The sequence below is a fragment of the Cetorhinus maximus genome, chromosome 2 (genome assembly GCF_964194155.1).
Source record: "Cetorhinus maximus chromosome 2, sCetMax3.hap1.1, whole genome shotgun sequence".
NCBI lineage: Eukaryota > Metazoa > Chordata > Chondrichthyes > Lamniformes > Cetorhinidae > Cetorhinus > Cetorhinus maximus.
In genome coordinates this window covers 138,919,858-138,947,389 of record NC_135880.1, presented here as the reverse complement: position 1 = coordinate 138,947,389, position 27,532 = coordinate 138,919,858, and the positions used below count along the sequence as shown (strand labels likewise).

The window sequence follows — 27,532 nt, the reverse complement described above, 5'->3', positions numbered from 1 at the left end:
CAAATATTGCAACTCCGTTTTTTGTCAGACACCTCTGCAATTTGACAACAAATTTGCCCATCTCTCTCCTCCTCAATGTTTGAACCTCTAGAAAAACGAAACTCCCAACAAGGTCACAGCCCCCTGCCTCCTCTCTATTCCCCAACACAAAGCCAAATAGAATCAGTCCTGGAAACACCTAGCGCATCCTTGCTACTCAGGACGGTAGCATTATCCTTGAATCAATACTGCCGCTTTTTCCTTCTCAAAATCTATATTATGTAGTAATCCTAGTGCCACACAGACCCGAGCGTGTATCTGCATCTCTGTGTATGTGTGTACATAGCTGAGGGTGTATCTCAGTGTTTATACATAACTGGGTGTAAGTGAATTAGAGTGACTGTTGAGCCTGCCGGCATGGATCTACCCCGTGATGAACACGTCATTATCCATAAATGGCGATGGAGCCCCTGTTCCATTCATAAGATGGGTGCATAAAAAGGAAGGAGTGGCCAGCGTCCTCCTGGGCACTCATAGCAGTGCTGGACTCCGGGATCCGGCCGCTGGCAGTGTTTTCTTTCTTTCCAAAGCCAAAGCTTGCAGCCAGATGCGGCTTGCGGGCTCCCAGTGAAGATGGAGGTGTCGGATGTTGAGTGCAGCCAGGTGAAGCGGTTCGTGAGGCAAGGCGGGCGCAAGTGCCTCATCTTGGACTGCAGGTCGTTCTTGGCGTACAGTGCCTGTCACATCAGCGGCTCACTCAATGTCCGCTGCAACACCATCGTCAAACGCAGAGCCAAAGGCTCCGTCAGCCTGCAGCACATCATCCCGGCCGAGGAGCCCCGCAGCCGGCTCCAAGCGGGCTTCTACTCGGCCCTCGTCCTGTACGACGAGAGGAGCCAACGATTTGACCTGGTCAGACACGACAGCACCGTTAACACGGTGCTCAACGCACTACTGGGAGCCTCCTACCCAACTCAGATCTACTTCCTCAAGGGTAAGGGCATCAACCAGTTCCCCATTCAGTTACCTGCAATTGGACAACTTCCACCATTCATGCCGCTTTGTCTCCTGTGTGGTAGAGTTCACTACCCGGCTGGATCTGAATGGAGGAAATTGACCTGAGGTTGTACAATCCTTCGGTAAAGGACATCCCGCTGCGAGAGCAATTTCTTTTCTCAGTTGGCGATATTTAACATTAGAATTTTACACGTTGACGTTATCCGGTTTGATATGAGTGTGGGATTGACCTCTGTAATATTCGGGTAATAATAGTGTTGGTAATCATCTGTAATAGTAATTAGCGCTAATAATGTGGTTATTGTTAATATTGGTAATTATAGGTAACAATGGTGTCTTTCAGAATGGATTGGTATTAGTAATCGCAGACAATGGTGATTTACGGTAATAATATTGGGTGTTGATGGGATTTATTGGTAATGTTAACATTTTACCGATGATGATGTGTAATATTCGGTAACGCTGTTACCTGTTCAGGTTGGTGACGGCTGCATTTACACTGAAACCTGCTTCGCTCTCGCTCTCCATTTCTCTGGTTACCGAATGTTGTCACTATAGTTGAGATTTTTGTTGGTTGAAGTGAAGTTGTGCAAGGGACTGTCGAGCCTGCCGAGCTCCCAGTGTGTGTGAGGTGTTCCTCCCTTTCCCTTACAACATCAGACGTAATCGTTTCCTTTTCATCATCTGCTGGGAGGGTTGGTTGGGGAATGAGAGAGTAAACGCTCCTGGCAGAGAGGGACTGTGAATGTTGGCATCCAAAAGCGTCCTGGTTATCACTTCATGACGTCCTCTTTCTACGGAGTTACAGGCTGGAGAATGCACGGGGGAGATGTGAGTTGTGGATGTGAGGAGTTGTTTGATGTGTGAGGGTGGACGCGGTGCTGTGGGTCTGCTGCAGTGTTTTGGGGGGGCACATGGACAAACGGCGGCGCTCACAGCTGGAGGCTTCAGCCTCTGGGGACGGGGGCATCTCCCACTCTCTTCATTCACAACTGTAGACATCCCTCCCCCTCCCCTTTCTCCCGCTCGACTGCTGCTGTCCCATTGCAGCCCCAGCCCTGCCTAACGGGACTTTGGTGGCATCTCAACATCGGGCGCGAAAATGCATGAAGCGAAACAATTATTGTACCAAAAAAAATACACGCGCCCCGTGAAATGAAACGATTGTTAGGGACGGTACAACTAACTGACCAGGGGACGTGTCAGCCTGGCCGCATTGCCCGTTTACTTCATCGGCCCTACTCTATCACTGAGCCCCATCTCCAGTTTCACCCAGTGTTTAATATCCCAGAGGCTTCTCCATGAACCCCTGCTGCTGTCACATCCCTCCTTTATGCGCTAAAACTTAATTATTTGCAACCAAATGGTTGGTCGAAAAACATAGTGACATGATGTTGTTAATTAACGACATGGTGAGAATGTTTCTTCTGGTCAGCGGTGTCTGTGGCTTCTTATTGAACTATCTAACAGTGGCGCCGCTTAGTTTAGGCTTAATCTAAATTCTGTTTGGTTGCTGACTGTTCAAATGTTTACAATCCTGATATGTATCCCTGTCCTGGACTCCGAAGTTTGCATTTGTGTATACATCTGTGTTTTCTCTCCAGTGTTCGGGACGGCGCGGTGACGGGGGGTCACTCGCGTTCACTTTTTATCTGCCCATGTGTAAGAAGCTACATGCTGTCCGGACTGGCAGCCTATCCTGGTGACAGGCCGTTAGCCCAACATCGATTCGTGTTTGTGTATTGGCAGTTCGTCCACTTCATCGAGTGTATCCGGGTCCCGATTACTGCGAAAAGAAATTAAAGATCATTCCCAGAACAGAGACTGACCGTTCACCCACCTGCTCTGTGCCCGTGTTTGTGCCCCGACTCCTCTCACTCCAAGTGCAACCGTTGGCTGTGCCCCTGTATACCCCTGTTCTCCCCCGCTGTATGCATCAAGCCTTAAATACACCAATGCTATCTGCATTTGGTTCCACCTTCCCAATTCTCTGGCTTGGGTGGAGGGCAGTAAAAATAGGAAGGAGGACTTATTCTTATAACCTTTAGAATGATTGACCTAAACAGAGCTGGTGTATTTGGTGACCGCTTTGGTGCCTTCGGAGACAGCGTGTTTGGCCAGCTCTCCTGGCAGCATGAGGCGGATGGTGCTCAGATTGAGATGGTGTGGCGCTTGTTGTAGTGAATGAGGTGCGAAGCCTCGGAGGAGATGAGCTCAAATGTTGATAACAAAGGAATTCATAACACTCATGGCCTTTGACGAGTTACTGGTGGGAGGGTGGACCTGGGTCAGCACCCTGTACGTGTAAGTGGAATAGCTCTGCTTACGGGGTTTCCTCCGTTTCTTGGTGACTTTAGTCAGCGACTGTTTCGATGCCTTGTGCTGCCCTTACACCACCCTTAGCCGCAGCCGCCAGTGGCACCTTTCATGGCCTTAAGACCATCCAAAGCACTTTACAATCAATGAAGTCTTTTTTGAAGTATAGTCACTTTTATAGAGAGATCTTGCGGTGCAGTGGGTAGCGTCCTTACTCTAGGCCAGAAGCCCTGGGTTCAAGTCCCACTTCAGAACTTGATGACCGTGGAAGGTGTGTTCATGACGTGGCCAAACAGGTTTATTATCAGCCTGTAAACCCTTCCATTGTGCCAATGGCAGTGGTAAGGGCGGGAGAGTTTCCTGGTCAGCCATACTGCAAAAGGCAACAGCAAATTACTGCAGCACTTTGCCAAGCATAATTCTCCATAATCATGGAGAAGCTCATGGTCGCCAATGCCCCCTTAGAGTATGGTACGAGGAGGAGAAGGAGTCATTGTTATAATGTGGTAAGCACAGCAGCCAATTTACACAGCAAGGTCCCACAAAGAAACAATGTGATAATGACCAGAGCAAACTTGAACAGGGAAATTGTGTGTCGTCGATAGAATCCACACCATTTTCCTTCCAAGGCAGACTCCATTCCCCGATTTTCATCTCTGCATTCCAGCCATATGATACTTTATACCCAGCTGGTGCAGAGAGACTACCCTAGTGAGTTTTGTAATAAACAGGACTGTCATATAGATCTTTAACGCAATAGCTTTTCACCCCACCCTCTTTCCCTTGCAGCCTTCTGCATTTTTTCTTATCTATCCACCCCTGAGATGGGATGAGTTACAAGTTCTGATTTCCTCAGGATGTTTACATTGTAATTGTATAACATAACTTTAACTCTTCAAAAAATTTGTTTTTTTAAATGAAGTTCTTCCCAATTTTCATTTGATTCAGAATCTTAATACGCAGAATCTAAATATCCAAATTCAGCAATCACACTCCCCTAAAGTTTCATCTCTACAGAATAAACAAATACTACTGATCCTCTGAGTGAGTAGCTCGATTGTCTAAACACCGGAATCATCCTGTCAATCTTTTTTATATTTCTTTCAATCCCACTTTGGACTTATGGACAGAGATATTCAAAGTCCTGGGTGTTAAGGCTGTTCAAACAGTTTTTCAACATTAACTCTATCGAACAACTTGCATTCATATAGCACCTCTGCATATTAAGATTCTGGATCAAGTGAAATTTTACTGCAGTAAAACATCTTGACGCATTTCTGAAAAGGATAATCAGACATAAAAAAAGGATACTGAGCATATACATTATTTATTAACAAGACATTGATGTTGAATGTTGTGATTAGGGCATCTTAACTTACCACCAGCAGTTAGTCAAAACTTCATACTACTAGAGATTATTATTAATCTTAGAAATGGTATATTTATATATATTTATTTATTATAAATAAATAATATTAGAAATGGTCAGTGAACAAAATGGAAATTAGCTCCTGACTTTGATTCAGTGATTCCATGATTCCCAAGATACATTCCCTGGATAGTGGAATTAACCTTCCTACTCATACTAGCACAGGTAACTGGAAAATGATGGCTGAAGGGGAAATCTACTCAATCAAGTTTCAGTGAGTTGGCCATGCACCTCGGAAAGGCAGCAGTGATAAAAATGAATGATTCTGAGACTCCAGGCTTGGGAAAATCAGCAACCTGTCAGCTCCCAGAATGGGGCATCTGTCATCTCCTGAATATAGCTGAACACAATAGAGGGCTTTAAATTTAAAAAGTGGGGGGAACAGATCATGAGAGGAGATGTAGTAAATCAAAGGGTAATAAGGAAGTACTAAAGCAGGGTAGTGATTTGGGTAAAGATAACCAGAGTGTGGCAGGGAGGAACAGAGTACAAACTTAAAAGTGCACCAGCAGATAAGGTCAGAGAGTGCAAAAACAGTAAAAAGACAGAATTAAAGGCTCTATATCGGAATGCGCAGAGCATTCATAACAAAATGGATGAATTGTTAGCACAGACAGAAATAAATATATATGACCTGATAGCCATCACAGAGACATGGTAGCAGAGTGCCCAAGGCTGGGACCTGAATATTGAAGGGTATTTGACATTTCAAAAAGACAGGAAGCTAGGCAAAAGTGGTGGGTAGCTCTGTTAATTAAGGATGTCATTAGTGTGGTAGTGACAGATGACCTTAGCTTGAAAGAGTAGCATGTAGAATCAGTTTGGGTAGAGATAGAAAAGGTAAGAGGTCACTTGTGGGAATGATTTATAGGCCCCCACTGTACGATGGAGTATATAGGAAGAAATAAATGGAGTGTGTAAGAAAGGTACTGCAATAATCATGGGTGATTTTATCTACATGTAGATTGGGCAAATCAGATTGGCAAAGGTAGCCTGGAAAATAGAGTGTATATGGGACAATTTCTTAGAACAGTACGTTCTAGAGCCAGCCAGGGAGGAGGCCATTCTAGACCTGGTAATGAGCAATGAGACAGGATTAATAAATAACCTCATGGTAAAGGAGCCTTTGGATGACAGCGATCATAACATGATAGAATTTCATGTTTAGTTTGAAGGGGTGAAGAAGTGTGGATCTAAGACTAGTGTTTTAAACCTGAATAAAGATAATTATAAGTGTATGAAAGCAGAGCCAAAGTGAACTGGGAAACTAGTTTAAAAGGTAGGACAGTAGAAATGCAATGGCAGACTTTTAAGAAGATATTTAATAACTCTCAGCAAAGATTTTCCCCAGTATGAAAGAAAGGCTTTTGAGAAGGATGCATCATCTGTGGCTAAATAAAGTTAAGGATTATATCAAATTGAAATAAACACTGTACAAATCTGCAGATTGGTGGTAGGTCAGAAGATTGTTCAGATTTTGAGAACCAAGAAAAATTGATGAAAAGAATAATAGAGGGAGAAAGTTGAGTATGAGAGAAAGCCAGTTAGTAATATTAAACAGATAGTAAGAGTTTTATAAGTATTAAAATAGGAAAAGAATAACTAAAGCTAGTGTTGGTCCTCTAGAGAGTGAGTCTGGGGAATTGATAATGATAAACAAGGAAATAGAGATGTTGAACAGATATTTCTTGTCTGTCTTCACTGTATAAGACTTGGAAAACTTAGAAAGCTACTTGAAAATCAAAAGGTGAACAGGAGGGAGGAAACTAAAACAACCACCATCACTAGGGAAAAGGTGCTGGGAAAACTTAAGACCTAAAGACTGACAAGTCCCCTGGACCAAATGGCCTGCATCCTGGGGTTTTGCAGATACAGTAGATGAATTAGTTATCATCTTCCAAAATTCCTTAGATTCTGGAAGGGTTCCAGTGGATTGGAAAAAGCTAATCTAACACCTTTATACAAGAAAGGATGGAGACAGAGGAGGAAGCTATGGTAAGTTAGCCTAACACCTGTCATTGGGAAATTGCTAGAATCCATTATTAAAAGAGGTTATAGCAGGATACTTAGAAAATCATAACATGATCAGGCAGAGTCAACATGGCTTTGTGAAAGGGACATTGTGTTTGGCTGAGTTATTAGTTTTTTTGAGGAAGTAACAAGCAAGTTGGATAAAGGGAAACCTGTAGAGGTGGTGCCCTTGGATTTCCAGAAGGCATTTGATAAGGTGCCACATCAAATCTTAACACAAGATAAGATAACTTGGTGTAAGGGATAACATATTAGCATGGATAAATGATTGGTTAGCTAACAGGAAGCAGAGAGTAGGGATAAATGGATCTTTTTCAGGTTGGGAAGCTGTAACTAGTGGAGCGCCGTAGGGATCAATAATGGGGATTCAACTATTTACAATCAACATCAATGATTTGGATGAAGGGATTAAATGTATAATAGCTAAATTTGCCAATGATACCAAGATAGGTAGAAAAGTAAGTTGTCAAGAGGAAGCAGAGAGTCTGCAAAGGGAGATATGCTAGAACCAATGACACTATTTTTTGAAGGAGAGGGGGAATTATGCCTGGTGTCCTGATCAATATTTACCCCTCAATCAACATCCCAATACAGATTATCTGGTCATTATCACATTGCTGTTTGTGGGAGTTTGCTGTGTGTAAATTGGTTGCTGCATTTCCTACATTGCAACAGTAACTATACTGCAAATGTACTTAATCAGCTGTAATGCACCTTAGGACATCTGGTGGTCAAAAAGGCACTACATAAAGGTAAATCTTTTTTGTTTTGTCGCCCTTGCCCTTACCCATTTCTTCCAGCCCTACAACCTTCCAAGGTATCTGCACTTGTTCACTTCTGGCCTCCTGAGGATCCCAAATTTTAATCACTTGGTGTCTATGCTTTCAGCTGCAAAGCCATAAAGTCTAGAATTACCTCCTTAAAACTCTCCACCTCATTCCCCCTTTAAAACGCTTCTTAACCAAGTCTTTGGTCATCTTCCTGACTATCCCCTTATATGACTCAGTGTCAAATTTTGTTTGATAACATTTCCATGAAGTGCCTTCAGACATTTTGCTACATTAAAAGTGCTATATAAAGACAAGCTGTTGGTGTTTTTAGTTTCTATCAAGCTGGGTCTTTCACTTGCCAGTTACTTTCCTAGATTGCTCTGTCCTGTTTCACCTAGCTTTACTTATTGTGCCTAAGATTCTCTGGGGGAGAAATTCACTAAGGTCTATTTTCAGGTGCATAACTGACAGTGTATTTGAACCAGGACACCCAAAGTTTGTGATAAATTTGGCCTTGGGCCTTTTATAATAGGGGGAAAGGTGAAGGCACCTCCAGAGGCAGCTAGCTAATTGCACCAACCAATTTGGGCTTCCTCATCTGCAACACTCCTCGGGTAAATTCCAGAGTGGATGGGAGAGGAGGATAGCAGGTAGGAGATTGTGCCTTGGCAGTGGCCCTCAAGAGCATCTTGGGGTTGGGGACCTGGCTTGGGCTTCCATTTAGGTCCTCCCAAGGAATTCTGCGACAAGCATTAGACCCCTCATTTACCTGTGCGAGGGGCCTAAATCCTGTTTCAGACAGGCACTGTGGTTATCCAGACAACTGCCAATACCAATCCAGCGGTGCCTGTATCTCTGGAGCAGTTTACGGGTGTGGCCTTGTGCCCTGAAATTAGTCTTGTTTCACATCCTCGAAATAGGTGCAACAAGGCCCAATTTCTACCCCACTGCATTTGAGGTTTTCTCACACTAGTCTTATCACTCTTACTGCTATATGCCATGCACCTCTCAAGATCCTGACTTGCATTTAAATCCTGCTTTTGTAGCTTTTCCTATTTCTGTCCACATTATTTCAAAATAATAAGTTACCCATGATTAGCAGACTCTCCTTCTGAGAAATCCTCTTAATCTAGTCAAACAATTTCACGTTGATTTAATAAAATTTGGAATGCCTTGGTATTAATTTCCTACACTTCCTGTCACTGATTCCGTGTATATTGACTCAGAAAGCTTCCTCCTTGAGGATATATTTGGCCTTTGATGAAGTGTCAGGCTTTTCTTGGACCCCTCCCCAACTTGTTCCATTCACTCTACATTCTATGCACTCTGTTGCCACTCTATAGCAAGTTAGGTAAAACTCATATACCTATTCCCGATTTCCCGATATGCACTTCCAGCTTGGGAAGCTATCCTCCTGTGTCTCTGTTCATGGTTTCATTCTGCTCTTAGTTTTGAAGCTTATTCCACCTCAGTGACAGATGGATTATAGTGTAGATAAATACAAGGTAATGCCCATCAAATTAGGAAGCAGTATAGATGTGCACAATGAAGGGCGTTTATCAATAAAGTGGGATTATTAATCATTCACTGAATGCTTTGGGCAATGTGAAGCTGTTATCAATAATGCTAATTAAATACGAGGACATGCCTTGAAGCATTTGGATTTCAGTTGAAACAGGTTATTCTAATCTTCTATGGATCACTTTTTAGGCCAAGTATAAAAAAAAATTAGGTGCAGTTTTGGGAACCCTATCTGGCAAGTGATATTGACATATTACAGGGCTCTGAGTTGAAAATAGAGATGATTTTGCAACTCTAAGTTACGAGAAGGGATTCACAGAACTCCACAGAAGTGGTAGATACATCCTGAGAAAATAAAATGCTTCTTAAGACACAATGGGGGTGAAATTGGTTTTCTGATGTAGTACGGAAATGGCCAATAGCGAACACCATAGGGAAAATAAAATTGTGATTCACTATTGCTCATTTTATCCTACTGCTAAGGACCAGTTTTGACCTCCTTAGTTCCAGTGCTGTTGGGGCAGGTTGCTTTGGAGCCAGCAAGCCAAATGGAGATGTGCAAATGGAGAGACGGTCTGATAAGTGTCAAGCACTTATGCAGAACTTACCCCGAAGCGATGAAGTAGGTGAGATATAGTTCATGATCAGGTGGAATGCGCAAGACCTATGAATGAATTGAACTTCATGGGTCAAGTAACTATTTCTTTGAACCTTGTTCAAGGGCTTTGGGGGTGAAATTGGTCTTACTGGTCAGTAGCAGAAAACAACAGCCTGTTTTACACCTCATCTGATTTCCGTTTGTATTGAGGTCAAAGGAATAGAAGATTGGGTGGGGTAAAAGGGCTTCTACCACAAACTTGACACTAATACCAAAAATATATCTCACCCGCTTAAGTTTTTGGCATTGTAATGAGTACCGTCACCCCTGTAAAGCACACTGGCCTCCGAAAACCACATAGAACTAGCTGTGCATAATGATACAATGCTTCTTTACTGATGCAGGAGGATACGAGAGATTTTCTTCCGAATATCCTGAGTTTTGCATTAAGGCAAAAAGCCCATCTGGAATCCTGCCACCAGCCAACATTGAGTCACCTGGAACAAGTCTGAGTGCCTGCGGGACTCCACTCCATGACCAGGTAGCTATCGGCCTCTCTGTACCAATTGTCTTTCATTTCATTCCTCTCTTTCCAGTTTGCAGTGGTAAAATGGGGGTGAACTCTCATAATATCAGATTTTCTAGCTTATTCATATCTTGAAATAAAAACAGAAAATGCTGGAAATCTCAGCAGGTCTGGCAGCATATGTGGAGAGAGAAATGATTCAGGTCTGTGAACTTTCATCAGAATTTTTTTTATCCAGCTTGTGATTTTGCCTCCCTAACTGAGAAGAAGAAATTGCAATTACAGTCAACTCCCGATGTTCACACGAATCTCGTGAAGGGTGAAATCACAAACACTGAATTTGTGCATGTGCAGAGATGGCACATGCGCAGTGCGTGCTTTCTTTGTGGGAAAGATGTGGGAAAGGAGAGAGCTTAACATTCTAAATCACGAATGAGTGAAGTTTTGGGGCCGCGAATTGGTGTACATACACATTCATGCGGGTAAACAAATTCACAATACAGGGGGTCACGAATGACAGGAGTTGACCTGTATATAGCACCTTTCTCAACCTCAGGGCATCCCAAAGTTCTTCACAGCCATCCAAATACTTTAGCCTTGTGGTCACTGCTGTGATGTACAGAAACAGCGCAGTCAAAAATGTGTACAGCAAGGCCCCATAAGTAACAACATGTAACAACCGAGGATCTGCTTTAGTGATGATGGTTGAGGGATAGACATTGGCCAGGACACCAGGGAAAACTCACAAGTTCTTCTTTTCAAATAGTGCCATAGGATATTTAATGCCAACCTGAGAGGGTAGAGAGAACCTTGGTTTATAATCAGAATGAAGGCAGCTTGAACAGTGCAGCACTTAAATGTCAACATAGATAATGTGTTAAAGTCTCCAGAGTGACTTGCACCCACAACCTTCTGATTCAGAAGTGAGAGTACTGTCACTGAGCCTAACCTGATGCCTGGGTTATGGACTGGGCAGTTTTAATCTAGCTGTAAATGCATTCCAGTATACTATGTACACAAGATAACCAAAGGTATTCTTCCCTACTGATTTTGAAATGCGTTTTGTAGAAATAGTAATGTAAATATGAACAGAGATTCCTGCTAAGCGATAGTGAGGGAACGGCTTTGCCCTGTTCTCCCTCAATCCTTTGTAGTGGCGGCCCCAGGTGCAGTAAGTGTTCAAATTTTTTTTTGACTTAAGTTCTGATAAACTAATATGATGTAAAGAATGCACAAGTAGCCAGGTGGAAGTTAAGAGGTGTTGAGCAGAGCCTTGTCTCAGAGAATGTAGCCAGAATTGTCCATTAATGTGATGCATTTAATATGATATGAACCAGGGTTAATGTAGGCATAAGAGGATATGGAGGAATGTGGCTTTACCAGGTCCACTGTTCTCTTCCAGTTTAATGCCTTTACCTTAAATAAACTCCTTTTCCTCAAATCTTTTGACAAACTGTAAGGTGCCAACCAGGACCTGAGCTAGATAATGTTTCCAAGACTGATGTTGCCATAATCCCTGGTATCATAGGGAAGTGATATCATAGAAATATGATGCCATCAACTACTGTTATCATAGCCTCATAGAATACCAGTGTCAAAGAGTTATTGTTGTGCAGTACCACTACATTCTTCATATACCTGGCAGGGTAAAGGAACAGGATGAAGGTACAACCTGAAAACCAGTCCCTTTGTCACCTCCTCCCACTTGCTATTTGCTTGCAGTACACAGTCCTCCAGAGATCAGGCAGCCCAAATTCACTCTGTATATATTCCACAGTTTCCAATATAGCACATGACTCAAATTGAATGGTTAACATTGAAGAGCTTCACAGCCACCCCTCTCTACCAACTGACCCCTGAGCAAGGTACATGTCTGACCAGGTGTGATCAATAACGTTCTTAAATTTTCTTTTTAAAAGAAGTGTTAGTTGCGCTCTCCAGTTTTTCATTATACCTTAGAGGATCTGGATTCTTTGCTGCAGTCTCCCCTCCCTCTGAGACCTCATCTCATTGATCTTCTCAAGGAGTAAGTTACCAAACTGCAATCAAAGGAATATCAGAGAGAGACAAGGATGAGACAAAGCCATTTCCATTTTCAAGAAAGCATGGGTAAAGAAACTGAACAGGGTTTCTAAGAGTCTACTGGGACCTGGAATGAAGAGAGCATTAGAACATTGGAAGAGGCATAGGTCATTCAGGTCCTGGAGCTTGTTCTATTATTCAATTAGATTCTGTCCAACTGTACCTCAATTCCACCTTTGCCACATATCCCTTGACAGCCTTACCTAATTAAAATCTGTCAATCCCAGTCTTGAAAGTTTCAAGACAGCACCCAGTCTTCTGGGGGACGAGAGTTCAAGATCAGATGGTTTAGAAATGGTCTAGGTAATGAGGCATAATTTCAATACTGTAGTTCTATAGATAGGGCCTTATATCGTGTTAGAAGAACACTTGGTGATGAAGTGTCACATACAGAAACATTCTGCTGATCACCTCATTAACTAGGCCTGTTTGAGGCCCATGGATTATGAAGTCAGACCAACCTGGATCTTTCTTTCTTATACATGGAACCACTGCTGCCTATGTTGTTCCATGGGTGTTATATTAGTGTTATATATTGTGATAAGATATGGTAACACCTCATTTACATGCCATTTACATTGGGAGCATTGCTTGTTAGCGTGCATAACAAGAAATTGAGGCCCACAGCAGAAAGTCAACGCTATAGGCAGCTCTGAAGAAGAGTCATACGGACTCAAAACATCGGGCAGAATTTTATGGATGACGTGCGGTTGGCGGGCCCTGCGCGTTAGCGCTTAAAATGTCGCGCGCTGACATCGAGCGAGCGTCCCAACGTCACTGTGCGCACCATCGCGATATTTAGCTGGGCGGGCACGCGATGAAGCGCGACGCATGCCCGCCATTAATTAAAGGCCTTGTTACAGCCCTTAACTCGGCAATCAGTGCCGATTTTGAGGAGCCCGTGTGATCTTCGGTTCGGTGCACGGACCCAACGGGCAGGCGGGTAACTGATTTTTTAACAAACCCCATCCAGGGGTGGGATATGTGGGCTCAGAGGGGCTGTTAATGTTTTATCTGAAGTATTTATTGCAGAAAGTGTTTTAAACTTGCCCATGTGATTGTTACCAGTTCAGATCGATTTCCAATAGCTCTGTCCTGAGGTTCATGCCATCACTGACACTCTGCCTGGGCTCCTCCACCACAGAGACCAAGTGAAGCACACCCTCATGCAACCCTGCCAGATGCTCCCTCGCACCCTGCCGCTTGTCCTGCAGCTGCTGCATGGCTGACATCTCCAGAGGCACATCATCACTTCCGGACTCAGCATGTGCCTGGTCCCCTGCAGTCCTCCGGCTGCTGGTGCCATCGGCAATCTCAGTCCATGCCATCTCCTCCAGCGATTGTGAAGTGCCGTCTCCACTGTGCCCTGGGACACTAGCTGACATTATAATCCCCACCAGGCTGCGCTGGTGCCTGGCTCACTGAAATGATGTGACGCAAGTTGTAAGTGTTGGCCCTCAGGTGTGGAGTGGGGGCTCTGGACTTGTTCCTGGCGGCCATGCGGTGGTGATGCTGAAATTAACAACAAGTACAGTGCATCAGTTAGCGTTCAGTCAATAACACCTTTCATCCCTTTCCCCCCTGCCAGTCTCATAATGTGCTCAACCTTCAAGAACCTAAGGAGACAAACATTAGTTGGGTGGTAAATAGTCAAGAGGAGGCCCAAACATTACACGCGCATACAGACAGGCTGGTCAGATGGCCTAAGGAATGCCACATGGAATGTTATGTGGATAAGTGTGAGGTTAAACACTTGGGCAGGACAAGCAAGATACGGGAATACAGGAGAAATGGTAGGACCATGGGAAGTCCTTGCTGGGCAGACCCATTAAGGTAGCAGAACAGGAACATAAGGGGTTTAACAAGGTCAAAGCCAGACTTGCCTTTATTAGCCGAGGAATAGAATGTAGGAAAAGGGAGGTCATGTTGCAAGTGCAGAAAACGTTGTCAAGGCCACATCTACACTTCTGTGTTCACTTGTGACCTGCGCTTCATGGGAGGGATGGCATTGGAGTGGGGAGAGTGCAGAGGTTCCTGACCTGGATGCATGCTGGCCTGGAGAGTTGGAGTTATGAGGAACCATTGCAAAAACTTGTGACATTTGCCATGGAGGACAGGAGATTGACAGGTCACATTATTGACCTTCATACCGTTATGAGGGGCATAGACCGGGTGGACAGAAGGCAACATTTCCTGTTGGCGCAGGGATGACTAACATGATGGCATTTATTTAAGTTGAGTGCCATGAGGTTGACAGGTGAGGTGCTGAGGACCTTTTGGACAGAGTAATGTGGGACGCACTGGCTGAAAGGGCGGTGGAGGTACAAACCCTCCTACGATGCAATAAGTATTTGGATGTGCAGCAGCGATGCCATGGCATGTTAGGCCATGGGGATAGTGGTCACAAATGGGATAAGGCGACTGTGGAAGGTTCTAGAGACGCGCATCCTCAAGGGGCCGAGGGACCTTTGTGTATGACCCACACATCAGAGTGTCTCAGTCTGTGAATGAGCAGTGTTGTTGCATTAACGATTGCAGCAATCATCAGTGCTTTGGATGGTGGGGAGACAGAGTGGATGGGACTGTGACTCTCAAATACCTGGCCGCTGCATCCCAGCCTCGCCGACACCTGCCGACCTGGCCGCCTGCCTCCTCCCCAGCTCCATGGCCTGCTCTTCATACGTGGTGAGTTGCAGCAGCACGGTGTGCCCACCACCAGTCAGCTGCCACTCCCACATACTGCTCTCAGCTTTTGCCTGCAGAACAGGGAAGAGCATTTATTGGGGCTGATCGCTTATGTACTCTGCACGCGCACGCCGCACCCCAACCACAGTGGCCCATCTGAGGCCTTCAGTGGCTCCTGTCCACACTACTGATGATCAGTCCCCAGAAGATAGTACGGCTGCTCCCAACCCCCTCCCACAACGGACACCTTGGGCACATTCGGCGTCCATCACTTTGAATAGCACACGGGCCTTAGCGCCCATGGCAAGGAGGCGCAACTAGGTGCGGCACCGAGGCCAGCAGATGGCTCTTGGCCATGACACCTTGAGGCTCCCCTTCCACCATCTCATCACCATCAATATGACATGTGTTGGGGTTCTCAGTATGTGTCTAGCTGCCTCCCCTGCAGGTTGCCCCCAGACTATTCAAATGCGACAAACACCAACATATGCTGCGGGGAGAACCCATCTTCTCCTCAACCACTAAGGCTAATGTAAGCATGGTCACTATCTGTTTGCCCACCCAGCGTGCGCCAAATGCCCAATGCAGTAACGACACTAAGACGTGGGGGTGGGGGGGCCTCAAAGGCTAAGGCTACCTGCTGGGTAAAATGGCCAAGGCCGACATGGTGCTCACCCTTCCAGAGCGCAACAAATCATTGAAGCGCTTGTGGCACAGTGTTTCTGTGCCCCACACAGCATCTTGAGAGCTTACAGCCTCCGCCACCTCCTGCCACACTTGCCTGGTCACGTGGGGGGCCCTCCTCCTCCCATTCTCCAGAAACAACACCTCCCGATGGTTTGACACCTCTTCCAGGAGGACAGCAAGGCAGGCATTGGAGAACCGAAGGGCACAGTGGCCCCCCACTAGCCTACCCTGCAGCCTGCCCCCCTCCTCCTCCTCTGCCCTCAGCTCCTCTGGAGCCTGGTTGCTGGCCATGGTGAACAGCCTAAAGGAGGCTGCCTGGCCTTTCTTTATACAGACTGTTGGTTCCCTATTGGAACCTGCGGTCTGAACATGCCTGCTGCAGATTTGAATTTCCCGCTGAACACGAGAGTCCGAAACGCGCTGGGTGGGCCTTAATTGGTCGGCGCGGCCTGTTTTGCCAGCGGCGATCGGCTCCGCGCCCATCGTTGATTGGGTCGGGCCCGTCCGCCCGACAAACACAAAATTCAGCCCATTAACTGTTTCTCCCTCTACAGATGCTGCCAGACGTGCTGAGTTTTTTGGCATTTTCTGTTTTTAGTTCCGATTTCCAGCATCCGCAGTATTTTGCTTTTATATTTATGTATAGGCAGTGTGTTTGTCACTGCTGCAGTCTTTGTTATGGCAGCTACTGTTATATATCATAATCCATGTATTTGATTATAGGGCGGCCCAGTGGAAATTCTTCCTTTTCTCTACCTTGGAAGTGCGTATCATGCATCTAAAAAGGACACTCTCGATGCCATGGGGATTACGGCTCTCCTGAACGTCTCCTCCAATTGTCCGAACCACTTTGAGGACCATTATCAATATAAATGCATTCCAGTGGAGGACAATCAGAAAACAGACATCAGTTTCTGGTTCATGGAAGCAATAGAGTACATTGGTAGGACATTTATTTCTAATTTCTTTCTAATTTATTTCATATTCCTCACTGTTTATCATCTGGCTTCTTTGTTTCTTTTCCATTTGATTTCATTCAATTGTTAGTGATTAGGTGTTTGGCGGATTATTTCTGTATTAGTCTTTTGTTCCTCTACAATATACGGAAGGTTGCATTTTTAAACATTCTGGATGCAGACCTCTGGCATGCCATCTGGAAAATTAAAGGAAAACCACATGGAGCACATTGTCATCCTCACCCAAATTTATTAAAAAGTACTCTGAGTATATAAACTGCTGAGTCACAAGCAGTAATTTATATTTACTGTGGCTCAATCTTCTATGGAATTCCTGGGGGAGGAGATTTTCCTGTCCTTAATGTTCCATTTACATCTCAAAACAGGGCTGTAGTGGGACTAAAATCATGAGAGACACAGAACCATTGACTTACCCCCAACCTTAATCCAATGGCCTGAACTTAAGGATATGCTAACTGGGGATCAACTGATGTGGTTTTGACTGGATGCCATTTTCATCACTACTGGCACATTGCTGCCAGTTCTTGGTTCCACCCACCATAAATAGACAGTACAAGTTGGGTGGTGACCATTTTTGACTGTCGTTTTTTAAGTGTCAGCTAAGGGGATCCTCAATGGCAATAAGGAATAGTGGATGCCATTTTGGCATTTTTTTATGCCAGATATATGTAGGCTTTAAGGTTTAAAAGCTTCCACATTTAAAGTTCCCCCTGCTGTGGGTATTGCAAAAATGTTGGCAACTACTCCAAAGTGCTGCTTCCCTTCAATTGAGGCTCATACACATCATCCCTCTTAAACTGCTGCCCTTCAAGTTCAGAGACGCCACTGTTTTTCACACTAACCAGACTGTCGAGCTGCCAACCATCCTTTGGGAGAGGCACAATGTACAATCTGTCCACCTGCTGATATGCACCCCAATTCAAAATCGAGCCCCTATTAATCTAGGTTTTACATGTGGATGGCAAGGGTTAAAGATTGAGGCACTCTCTGAATTGAGGACATTGTATAATTTAAACCAATGTTATATTTCCTGATCACACTATTGGTCACAATAATTATTCTGTGATGTATTTAAATCTTTGAGAATTTACTTCTTGCCAACAATGAATGTGAAGTATCATGAGGGAATTGGGAGTGAATGGGGTCAACCTGCTGCACAATATATTGGTCGGTTACCCACTGTGGCAGCAGAGGCCCTGTTGATTCTGAGGCTCTGACTTCATTTAAATCAGGCAAGCAAGCTGCAGACTGCTAAACAAGCGACTAGATTGAGACATCGTAATTAGTCTGGAACAGTGGCTAGAAAAGTGGGCTGGAGAGGGATCACGATCATGGGTGGTGGCAGTCCCCAAGTGACAGCAGCCCAGATCAATTTTATGAGCCTTGGAGGACAATAATTCAACATTATTTTTAGCGAGCACCTTTGGTCCCATTGTGCATGCATTTTGGACACCCATTGTTAGGCCTCTTGCAAAAAGGAGCCAGCTACATTACCAAATTACCAGTTTTAGGACAAGTGACCAAAAGCTTGGTCAAAGAGTCTTTCAGAACTGCTTTAAAGGAGGAGAGAGAGCTAAAGAGACAGAGATTTAGCGAGGAAATTTCAGAGCTTAAGGCCTTTGGCAGCTGAGGTTACAGAGATGGAAGTGCTGAGGCTATGGAGGGATTTAAAGACAAGGATAAGAATTTTAAAATTGAGCCATTGCCAGACTGAGTGTCAACATAAGTCAGTGAGCAAGGGTGGTGACTGAATGAGATTTGGTGTGGATAAGAGCAACAGAGTTTTGGATGAACTCAAGTTTACAGAGTATGCAAGATGGGAGGACGGCCAGGAGAGCATTTCAGTATTTGAGTCTAGATGTAACAAAGGCGTGGATAGGATTTTCAGTAGCAGATGAACTGAAGCAGTGGCAGAAACAGGCAATATTGTGGAGATGGAAATAGGCACTCTTGATAATGGAAAGGGTGTGGGTCGGATGCTCAGGTTAGGGTTAAATAGGATGCCATGGTTGTAAACAGCCTCAGGTACTGGCAAGGGAGGGTGAGAGAGTGATAAGTCGGTGGATAGAGAAGAGAGTTTGTGGAGAGACCATAGACAAAATGGCTTTGGTTTTCACAGTATTCTGGAGTGATTTGAATTTAAATCCAATCAGCTACTGACTGAGCACATCACTGGCAATGTTTTACAGCGGCTCTCTTATTTATTTCCTCTGGGTTTTCAAGTTGGCCTTCCATATCGATACTGCATTAGTGTTGTGATATCTCACCTGAAAACCATTCAACTACTTCCTGTTCCTTTTAATGGGAACAATTTGCTGATCGGTTTTTTAAAAATGTTGGCCAATCAATGTTTATGTTTAAATTGTGAAACATTAATGTGAAGCAGAAAAATTAGCATTAAGGACAAAAATAGACGATTCAGCCCCTTGGACCTGCTCTGCCATTAAATTAGATCTTGGACCTCCACTCCATTTACTCACATTTGCTCCCTATCCCTTAATACCTTTTCCCAACAAAAATCTTATTTCAAAGGTCTACAAGCTTCTGGAAAGAGAAATCTCCTTCATGCATAACTTTACATCTATGTTTAAGTAACTTACGCTCAGAGTTCCTGAAGTTGCTATCACATAGCCTAAAACTACGAAAGTTAACTGCTGTGTGCGATACTCAGTCTACAGATAAACATTAACAACATTTCTTATAATTCCCATATGTGTTTTCTCTATTAGGCTAACCAATCAGTAATCATCAGCTTGTTCCTTTTATTATTATTTGGATAATTGGAATTATGTACAGTATACTCCTCCATGAATATTTGAATATTATTCCAGTAACCACAAGATCCCAAAATATCTTCCAGACTAATTTCCATTCACACCTCCCAGAGAGTGCTAGATGTAACCCATCTGGCTCAGGCAGCTTGTCAAGCTTTAATCCTTCATGATTCTGCACGACACAAGCCATGGAACAGAAATGATTAAAAGAGGGAAGGATTCCTTGCTGCTACATGTTAACATTGGGACTGCAATATAAAGATTGTGTCATTTCATCACCATCCATTGCACAGCTTGAGGCCCCAGGAAGAATTATGAAATGAACTGTGTGAAGAAGTGAGGTTTATTGTGGTCCTGACTGCAGATCTGACAGACTGTGGAGGATGGGGGTAAAAAGTGACCCCTGTACAAAACTGTGAATGATTGGGAGATATTTTACATCTGACATACTTTTGAAAGTGGATTGCTTAGTTTTTTTTTAGATAAAGAAAGGTAAAATCAAATTGTTGAAGGGACTGATTACTTGAGGTGTGGGTGTGTGTGTGTGTGTGCATGTGTGCGGTGTGTGTGGCGTGGGGGGGGGCGGCAGTGTGGTTTGGCTGTGGTAAGGGGTTACATCTGCTAAGAGTGGAAATGTAGATGAGTTCAATTTAGGGTGGAGGTGGGTTTATGCGGGAGCGTGGGCGGGGAGTGGGTTTGTGCCGGGAGGTGGGTTTGTGCGGGAGCGTGGGCGGGGAGTGGGTTTGTGCCGGGAGGTGGGTTTGTGCGGGAGCGTGGGCGGGGAGTGGGTTTGTGCTGGGAGGTGGGTTTGTGCGGGAGCGTGGGTGGGGAGTGGGTTTATGCCGGGAGGTGGGTTTGTGCGGGAGCATGGGGAGTGGGTTTGTGCCGGGAGGTGGGTTTGTGCGGGAGCGTGGGCGGGGAGTGGGTTTGTGCAGGGAGGTAGGTTTGTGTGGGAGCGTGGGGAGTGGGTTTGTGCTGGGAGGTAGGTTTGTGCAGGAGCGTGGGCAGGGAGTGGGTTTGTGCTGGGAGGTGGGTTTGTGCGCGAGGGTGGGAGTGGGTTTGTGTTGAGAGGTGGGTTTGTGCGTGTGGGTGGGGAGTGGGTTTGTGCTGGGGGTGGGTTTGTGCGGGAGCATGGGTAGGGAGTGGGTTTGTGTTGGGATGGTTTTGTGCTGTGGGTGGGAGATTGTTTGTTTATGCTGGAGTAACGTGTATTGATTACATTAACGTATAATAAATTGGAATGTGAATTCATTAGGCTCCTGGCTCAATTTGCACCACTGCTTGTTTTAAACCTTCTTTTCCTCACTGTCTGCTGTTCTTTCTCTTTTCAGATTCTGTCAAAAAAGTTGATGGCCGAATACTAGTTCATTGCCAAGCTGGCATCTCACGATCCGCCACCATCTGCCTTGCTTATTTAATGATGACTAAACGCGTGCGGCTGGAGGAGGCCTTCGAGTTTGTCAAGCAGAGACGGAGCATAATCTCTCCCAACTTCAGCTTCATGGGACAGTTGCTGCAGTTTGAAACTCAGATCCTGGCGCCTTCATGCTCTGTAAAAGCTGCCAGTCCTTCAGGGGCCCTCAGGGAGCAGAGTAAACCTTCATCGACCCCATCATCTCAGTTTGTCTTCAGCTTCCCCGTGTCTGTTGGTGTTCATTCAACTCCAAATGGTCTCAGTTACTTACCCAACCCCATCACAACATCACCAACTTACTAATGGATGACAGTTTAAAAACTCAACCAAATGTCCATAACTTCTGTCTAATAGAGCATCCAGTCAAGTAGTTTGTTAAATGGTCTGAACCTCTTATTTTAAAGAGGCAGGAAAAGATTGGCATTCAATTTTGACAATAATTAACTTAGAAAAAACTGGCTACTTTTACACCTCATTTCTTCAGTGTCAAGACTAGGAACTTTCTTTTGCAATAAGTCACTTTTGAATAAACACGAAGTTTTGTTTTGACTTTCTAATTAAATGCATTTGCCTCAGTATTTATATCGCAACCATCAATTCATGCAAGCTTCCTCTCTATGAGCAAGCTGCCAGTGTGCCCCCACCACCATGTTAAACCTCTAGTAGGCACCAAGTTAATATCTCTGCACCTGTGTGTAAATCACATCTGGACCTTCTTCTGGTGTTACCATCAGTGCCAGACTCTAAAACGGACAAAATGAATAACAAGGGTCACACTTGGAGTGAAGAGTGACCTGACTCTCTTCACTGGTGGCAGGCCCATCAATGAAGTGTTCCAATCTCCCTGTCACATAGGTGACCAGTTGGGCCACTGGATGAGACATTCAGGAAATCTCCATCTCCCTCTTTCTTGCTGCATCTTAACTTGGGACTTTTGGAGATTTTACCCAAAGAAAGAGTTTGGGACCTGTTTTCGGCTTTCTGAACTGGAGGGGGTGAGGGGGTGCGGGGTGGGGAGGGTGTTGGAATGGAGCAGGCATAAATGGGGAAAGAAAACATCCAAATACAAATGGCAAAACACTTCAGTACTTGATGATCTGTTTGTGGAAAAAATAATCCCCAACAACAGTAATATCGTATAAGACTGGAAAACTCTCCTCTCTAGTGCTGAGACACAAACAGCCTACACACGCTGTGAAAACTCAAAGTTTAAGAACAGCTCAGATTTCCCACTTAGACAGAAAATAAATTCTCATCTGCAAGCCAGGTTATCCTTATTGATGGAAGGGATGGACAGGTCATTTTGGAGTGTGGGACATTTCATGAATGGATCCACAGTGCTGTGGTATCTGCAAATAATCCTGTGCTCTTTGGAGGAGCTAGACTGCTTCCTTGTCATTTGATTGGATTTCACATCCAAAATACTGCAGCTGGAAATACTAGCAGACAATAGCAACTCATTTGAAAGATGAAATCTAATTGGCTGAGGGGTGTTGCCCAGAGTGAAGCCAGCTCTCTTATAGATTCCCGCGTTGGCATTTGACATTACACAATCATTCACAGGTAGGGCGAGGTGTTGGGGGCCAGCACAGCACCACGTCAGAGAAACACTGTACCTTTTAAAATGCAAAAACAACATAGAGTTGAAAGCACAATTTTTTTTAAAAAAATGTGTGGTTCAAGAGTATGACTGAAACCTATTGCACTGTGCAGCCACGATGAAGACAGGCTGGACAGTGAATGACTGACCTTCAATTTCCAACACTGCGCTTTGCTATTACTGTTTCATTCTGTACTGACCACAGATCTGTTTTAAGCTGTAATCTGCTTTCAGTTGAGCTCTCTACCAACACTCTGGACCTTTTTGGAAACTGTTTCTGGTGGGCTGGCTTGAAGATCAGAAATGAACCTAAACTTCACTGAACGAAACCGTGCAGATTCTTTGATGCTCAGTGATCTTATTATCTTTGAAAACCTCTTTTCCAAAGTCAGTTATTCCTGCTGTCCCTACACAGTACAGACTGGCTGGTACAGGATCCTTTAAAAGCACAACCTTGGCCTTATATTTTTGACGGCAGTCTTATTAAATCATCGGGAGGAGTGTTGTGGTTAGCTTTTGAGTGTGCAATATTGAAATTTAGATGACTGGCCAGGCATGCTGGAGGGCAAGGCTCCCCAGCTGTGGCGCAATGCTCAGAAAACTAACCGAGTGTCTCAGGTGCACCCATTCAAGTTCGGTGTTTTTTTTCTCCACTTGTCAATATCATGTCCCAGAATCTGATGGGAAAGTAACAGCAAGTTTAATGTGCCCATCATTACTAATGCAGCAATTTGTAGTGAGGAAGAGACACACCATGAATTGTGAATCACCACAAGTTGCTGGACGATTTGTGCCATTCTGCCGTCAGAGAGCTCACCCTCAAACTCCTTGTGAGCGTTCAGGACTTGTTGGATTTATGCTGTCAATATGAATTAAACTCACCGCACACAGTTCGTGGTGCTACTTCAAAGTAAAAGGACACTGCTAATGATTTGATTTGTGCTCCTGATAGGCCATTTAACCTTGGAGACCCAGAAAGGGAATAATTGAAACCATGGAAACGCACTCCTCTAGGTTAGTAAATTGTTCTTAGAGGATGCTTCATTTTCCTTTTATCCTTAGTGCCCCTTTCAGTCTCTTTTATTTTCTCTCATCCAATCATTCTTTCTCTCTTTATTTCTTTCTGTATTTAATTTCACTCCAGTTCAACCTATTCCCTTCGCTTTGTTTGTTCTGTTTATCTCTTTATCCTTAAATTTCACCCCATAGATCACCAAGGCCCCACATGCCCTTTTGACCATTATCAATTCACTTGCAAGATGCTCCACTCCAGCAAGTTCTGGGCCAATAAGAATTATTGTTCATTTAGAGTTTTCAGAAACATTGATGAGATTGTTTAAGAACTTGGTGGCTGACCATCCAGGATTGGAGCCTCACCTGAATGGAGATCACGGCACAGAATTGATGTTCTACTGCTAGAGCCCTGTCTGCAACCCACAATCCCACCAAGTGAGGTTTCACACTGATTCAGAGCATCAGAAAAATACCCTTAATGCAACATACCTAAATGAACGTTTTGATATTTGCACATGTTTTGTCCTATCTATTTATGAATAAGGAGCAGTAAATGTATTTCAGAAATTGCTTGAGAAAAATGTACAACAAGCAGCATATGAATGTGTTGTGGTATTTTATACTTTATATATAATTCATTTCATTTGTCACTCTGAAGGTCAGAACCTCTTTCTGATTTATTTATTGCTCAAGCAGCTGTTTGTAAAATAAAAAAAATAAAATGAAACCTTTTCAACTTTTATTTGCTGCTATAGGGTGTGTTAATACTTTTTTCACTGCATTTCCGTCAATATTGTCAGCTCAGAATAGATCACCATCAGGGAATGCAGGGACTGTTCATTGGTATCCCTGGACCTGGAGTGCAGTTTCTGTTGTTTGCTGCAGCATAGACATGACTCGCATTTATATAGCGCTGTTCACAACAAGCAGACATGTCAAAGTGCTTTACAACCAATGAAGTACATTTGAAGTGTAGTCACTGTTGTAATGTAGGAAGTGTGGCAGCCAATATGTGCAAACTCTCACAAACAGCACTGCAATAATGACCAGGTAACCTTTTTTTTAGTGTGATGTTTGTTGAGGAATAAATCTTGGTCAGGACACCAGGGATAATTCTCCTGCTTTTCTTCAAAATAGTGCCATGCGTTCTTCTACATCCACCTGAGCAGGCATTTAGGGCCTCAGTTTGACATCTCATCTGAAAGACAGCACCTCTGACAATGCAGCACCCCCTCAGTACTGCACTGGAGTGTCAGCCTTCATTTTTGTGCTCAAGTCCTGGAGAGGTACTTGAACCATTGCTGTAATACTGTAAATTTACTGCTGCGTATATGATTTGACTCACCAGAGATAAAAGTATTCCACATCTAACTGACACCAGAACAAACCTCAATCTAATTGTTTATTTATCTATTCTTAAATGTGGAATCCATAGTTGCTGTGAGAAGATATGCAGCCCCCTTCAAATGGCATTAAAAATCAAGAACATGTTGTGGGTCCAGGGTCATGTGTGAGCCAAACCAGATAAAGTTTGGCAAGTTTCTTCCTGTAAAGTACAAAAGTGAACCAATCTGTAGTCATTTTTCTTCCAGGCGCCACTCCACAGAGTAATAGATTTATTGAAGTAATCTTCATAGCTTTCACACGATTTGTACTCACAGAATCTGGGTTGCTGATCCTGTACTAAAGCCATTAGACTACTCTGCTGCTTTTACCAACTGTTATCCAAAACTTGCTTAAGGTGCGATTAACTTTGTTCTTTACTCCTCAAACCTCTTGTTCTCAGTTATTTACATTTGCCCTACATCCCACAGTGGATTTACAGGTGGTAAATTTCCAGGGAGGGGAGAGGTTTCTTTCCCTCTTAGATACTGTAGCTACATCAAAATGGCCACTGAAATCCCTAATAATTGACATAAAGCACTGAAGTAAGAGGATGCGAGTGGGAGACTCCCTCTAGAAATGTCACTCCACAGTGTCCCCTTAGGGTACAAGTACTTCCTTTGTTTTATTTTCGTTTTGCATATTCTAACTTCCTCAAATTCTTTTCTCTAGTTACAGTTGTAATTTCTCTACCTGACTTGTCCTTGCTGGAGCTGTTGTCAATTGGTACCACACAGGTAGATTTGCCTCACTGTCCAGACTCCACGGACTAGACCCTGGACAAGTTGTCATTCATCATGGTCAGGCTGGTCAGCTGATACTGAGCACAATGTCTGAAAAGCACCTTATGGCCATCCCTCACTGTGACCAGCAGAAATATCAGTCCACTCAACAATGAAAGTAACTCACCCTAAACAGCCCAACGCTCAGCAGCTGTTCTCCCATCAGCCTGTGCTCACTGTGCTGACCTCCCATCAGACATTCATGTCCCATGCACAACATCCTCTTTCTAAGAAAGAACTGCCTAGAAATTCACTCAAACCTGAAAATAGGCGCATAATGGATCGGCGCCTGCTGCAAGCACCTGATCACATGGTCCGAGGCGGCATGTGAAATTGGTGCTGGTATCTCATTATCATGAGTCAGATATGCAATCAGCACTACCCGTGCTATTTATTGGACGCATGCCTGTTTGGGGCATTTGGCTATAAACTGGGCATTTTTGATGCCATTTAAACAAGTCAGCATATTTTAAGGGAGGGTTCACTCCAGCAGACAGAAAACCCTCCAGGCAACACTGTTGTCACCAGTGGGAAAAGGAGATCAATGTCAGCAACTTAGCTTCGAGGACCCCCACTAGAGCTGTACCTTGAGTGTCCTGCCATCCATTCTTAATTAGCACATTCTCTTAGATAATATCACCACCTTTAACACGTCTTTGTTCCTTTGTCTGTGACATCTTTTGATTATCTGCTCCTATCACTGCTTGCTTGTCCCTACAACCACCCGTCCACCACTTCTCTTCCCCCAACCCCCCCACCTTAAACCAGCTTATATTTCACCCCTCTCCTAACTTTACTCAGTTCTGCTGAAGGGTCATGAGGACTCGAAACGTCAACTCTTTTCTTCTGTGCCGATGCTGCCAGACCTGCTGAGTTTTTCCAGGTAATTCTGTTTTTTTTTGGATTTCCAGCATCCGCAGTAGTTTTTATTTTTATACCTGTACTAAGAACCACTCTTGGTTAAGTCTGAAGGCACCTTAACACTCCCTGGAGAGTGCTGGCCACCACTTGGATGGCCAGAGATTAGTGCGCTGCATGGCTGCCCGAAACCCGACCCACCTCTGCCCCACTCCACCTGACCGATTGGTGGCAGCTTTGCCCATTGGACCGCATGCTTTGCTCTCAGCTCAGGCACAGGCATTCTCCTAACCCACACTGCAAGGCTGCACTGTTAGCTTGAACCATGTGGGAGACTGGCCCAAACCTGAATGCTGACATTGCAAAGGGGCTGTGAGCGCCTCCACCAGTGACTGCTCCATGCCAACTTTAGCAAAGAGATTGTACAACATGCCCAGTCGTCCAACTGTTCTGCAGTCCACTCAAATGCTCATTAGTTTGCAGTCTGTGCCTGAGGGATAAGAAGTTCAGGAGCACGTGGTGGCATTTTCATGCCTCTGCATTGCTCAAGTGAGCAGATAAGCTAGAGGCCTGGCTCCAATCCTGTCACTGTGGCTGTGCCTGAACTGTCTCAGCTGCAGAGGAATGGTCACTTTATACAAAGTGTCCCTAATGCGTGGCTGCTTCCCTACCCCACCGCCCCGCATGTGTTTTGTGCACTACCATCAATTGGAGTGCAGTCCTTGCCCCCTCCAACTTGCCCCCACCGCAGTGTAGAACCTTGACCCCCTCCCCAAACCCACCTCAACTGCAGTGCAGCCCTTGTCCCAGCACCGCACTGTCCGCCAGCTAGGAAAAAGCGACTTGCCTGTGCCCTTGCCTGAATGCGCGGTGCCTCAACTTTGAAGTCCAACAGGCAGCCCTGGTGAACGCTGCGCAGTGTTACTGTGCACTCATCTCCAAGTTCCCATCCAAGTGCAGCTCGCCAAGTGCACACCTTATAAATGCTGTTGTGAAACGCGCCGGCGTGTAATCACACCAATGTGCTGGGATGATCCAGCATGGGCGGGATGATTCCGGCGAGCTGGGCTTGTAATGATACGCAGATGT

General features: G+C 44.6%; 1 protein-coding gene across 1 annotated transcript; it reads left to right on the top strand.

The window, feature by feature from the left end:
• Positions 1–515: 515 nt before the first annotated feature.
• On the top strand, positions 516–24,147 carry dusp4 (dual specificity phosphatase 4). Its single transcript, XM_078570069.1, has 4 exons — positions 516–973; positions 10,066–10,202; positions 16,365–16,584; positions 20,724–24,147. The coding sequence occupies exons 1-4, from the start codon at positions 613–615 to the stop codon at positions 21,107–21,109; spliced, it is 1,104 nt and encodes a 367-aa protein (XP_078426195.1). The 5' UTR covers positions 516–612; the 3' UTR covers positions 21,110–24,147.
• Positions 24,148–27,532: the final 3,385 nt, after the last annotated feature.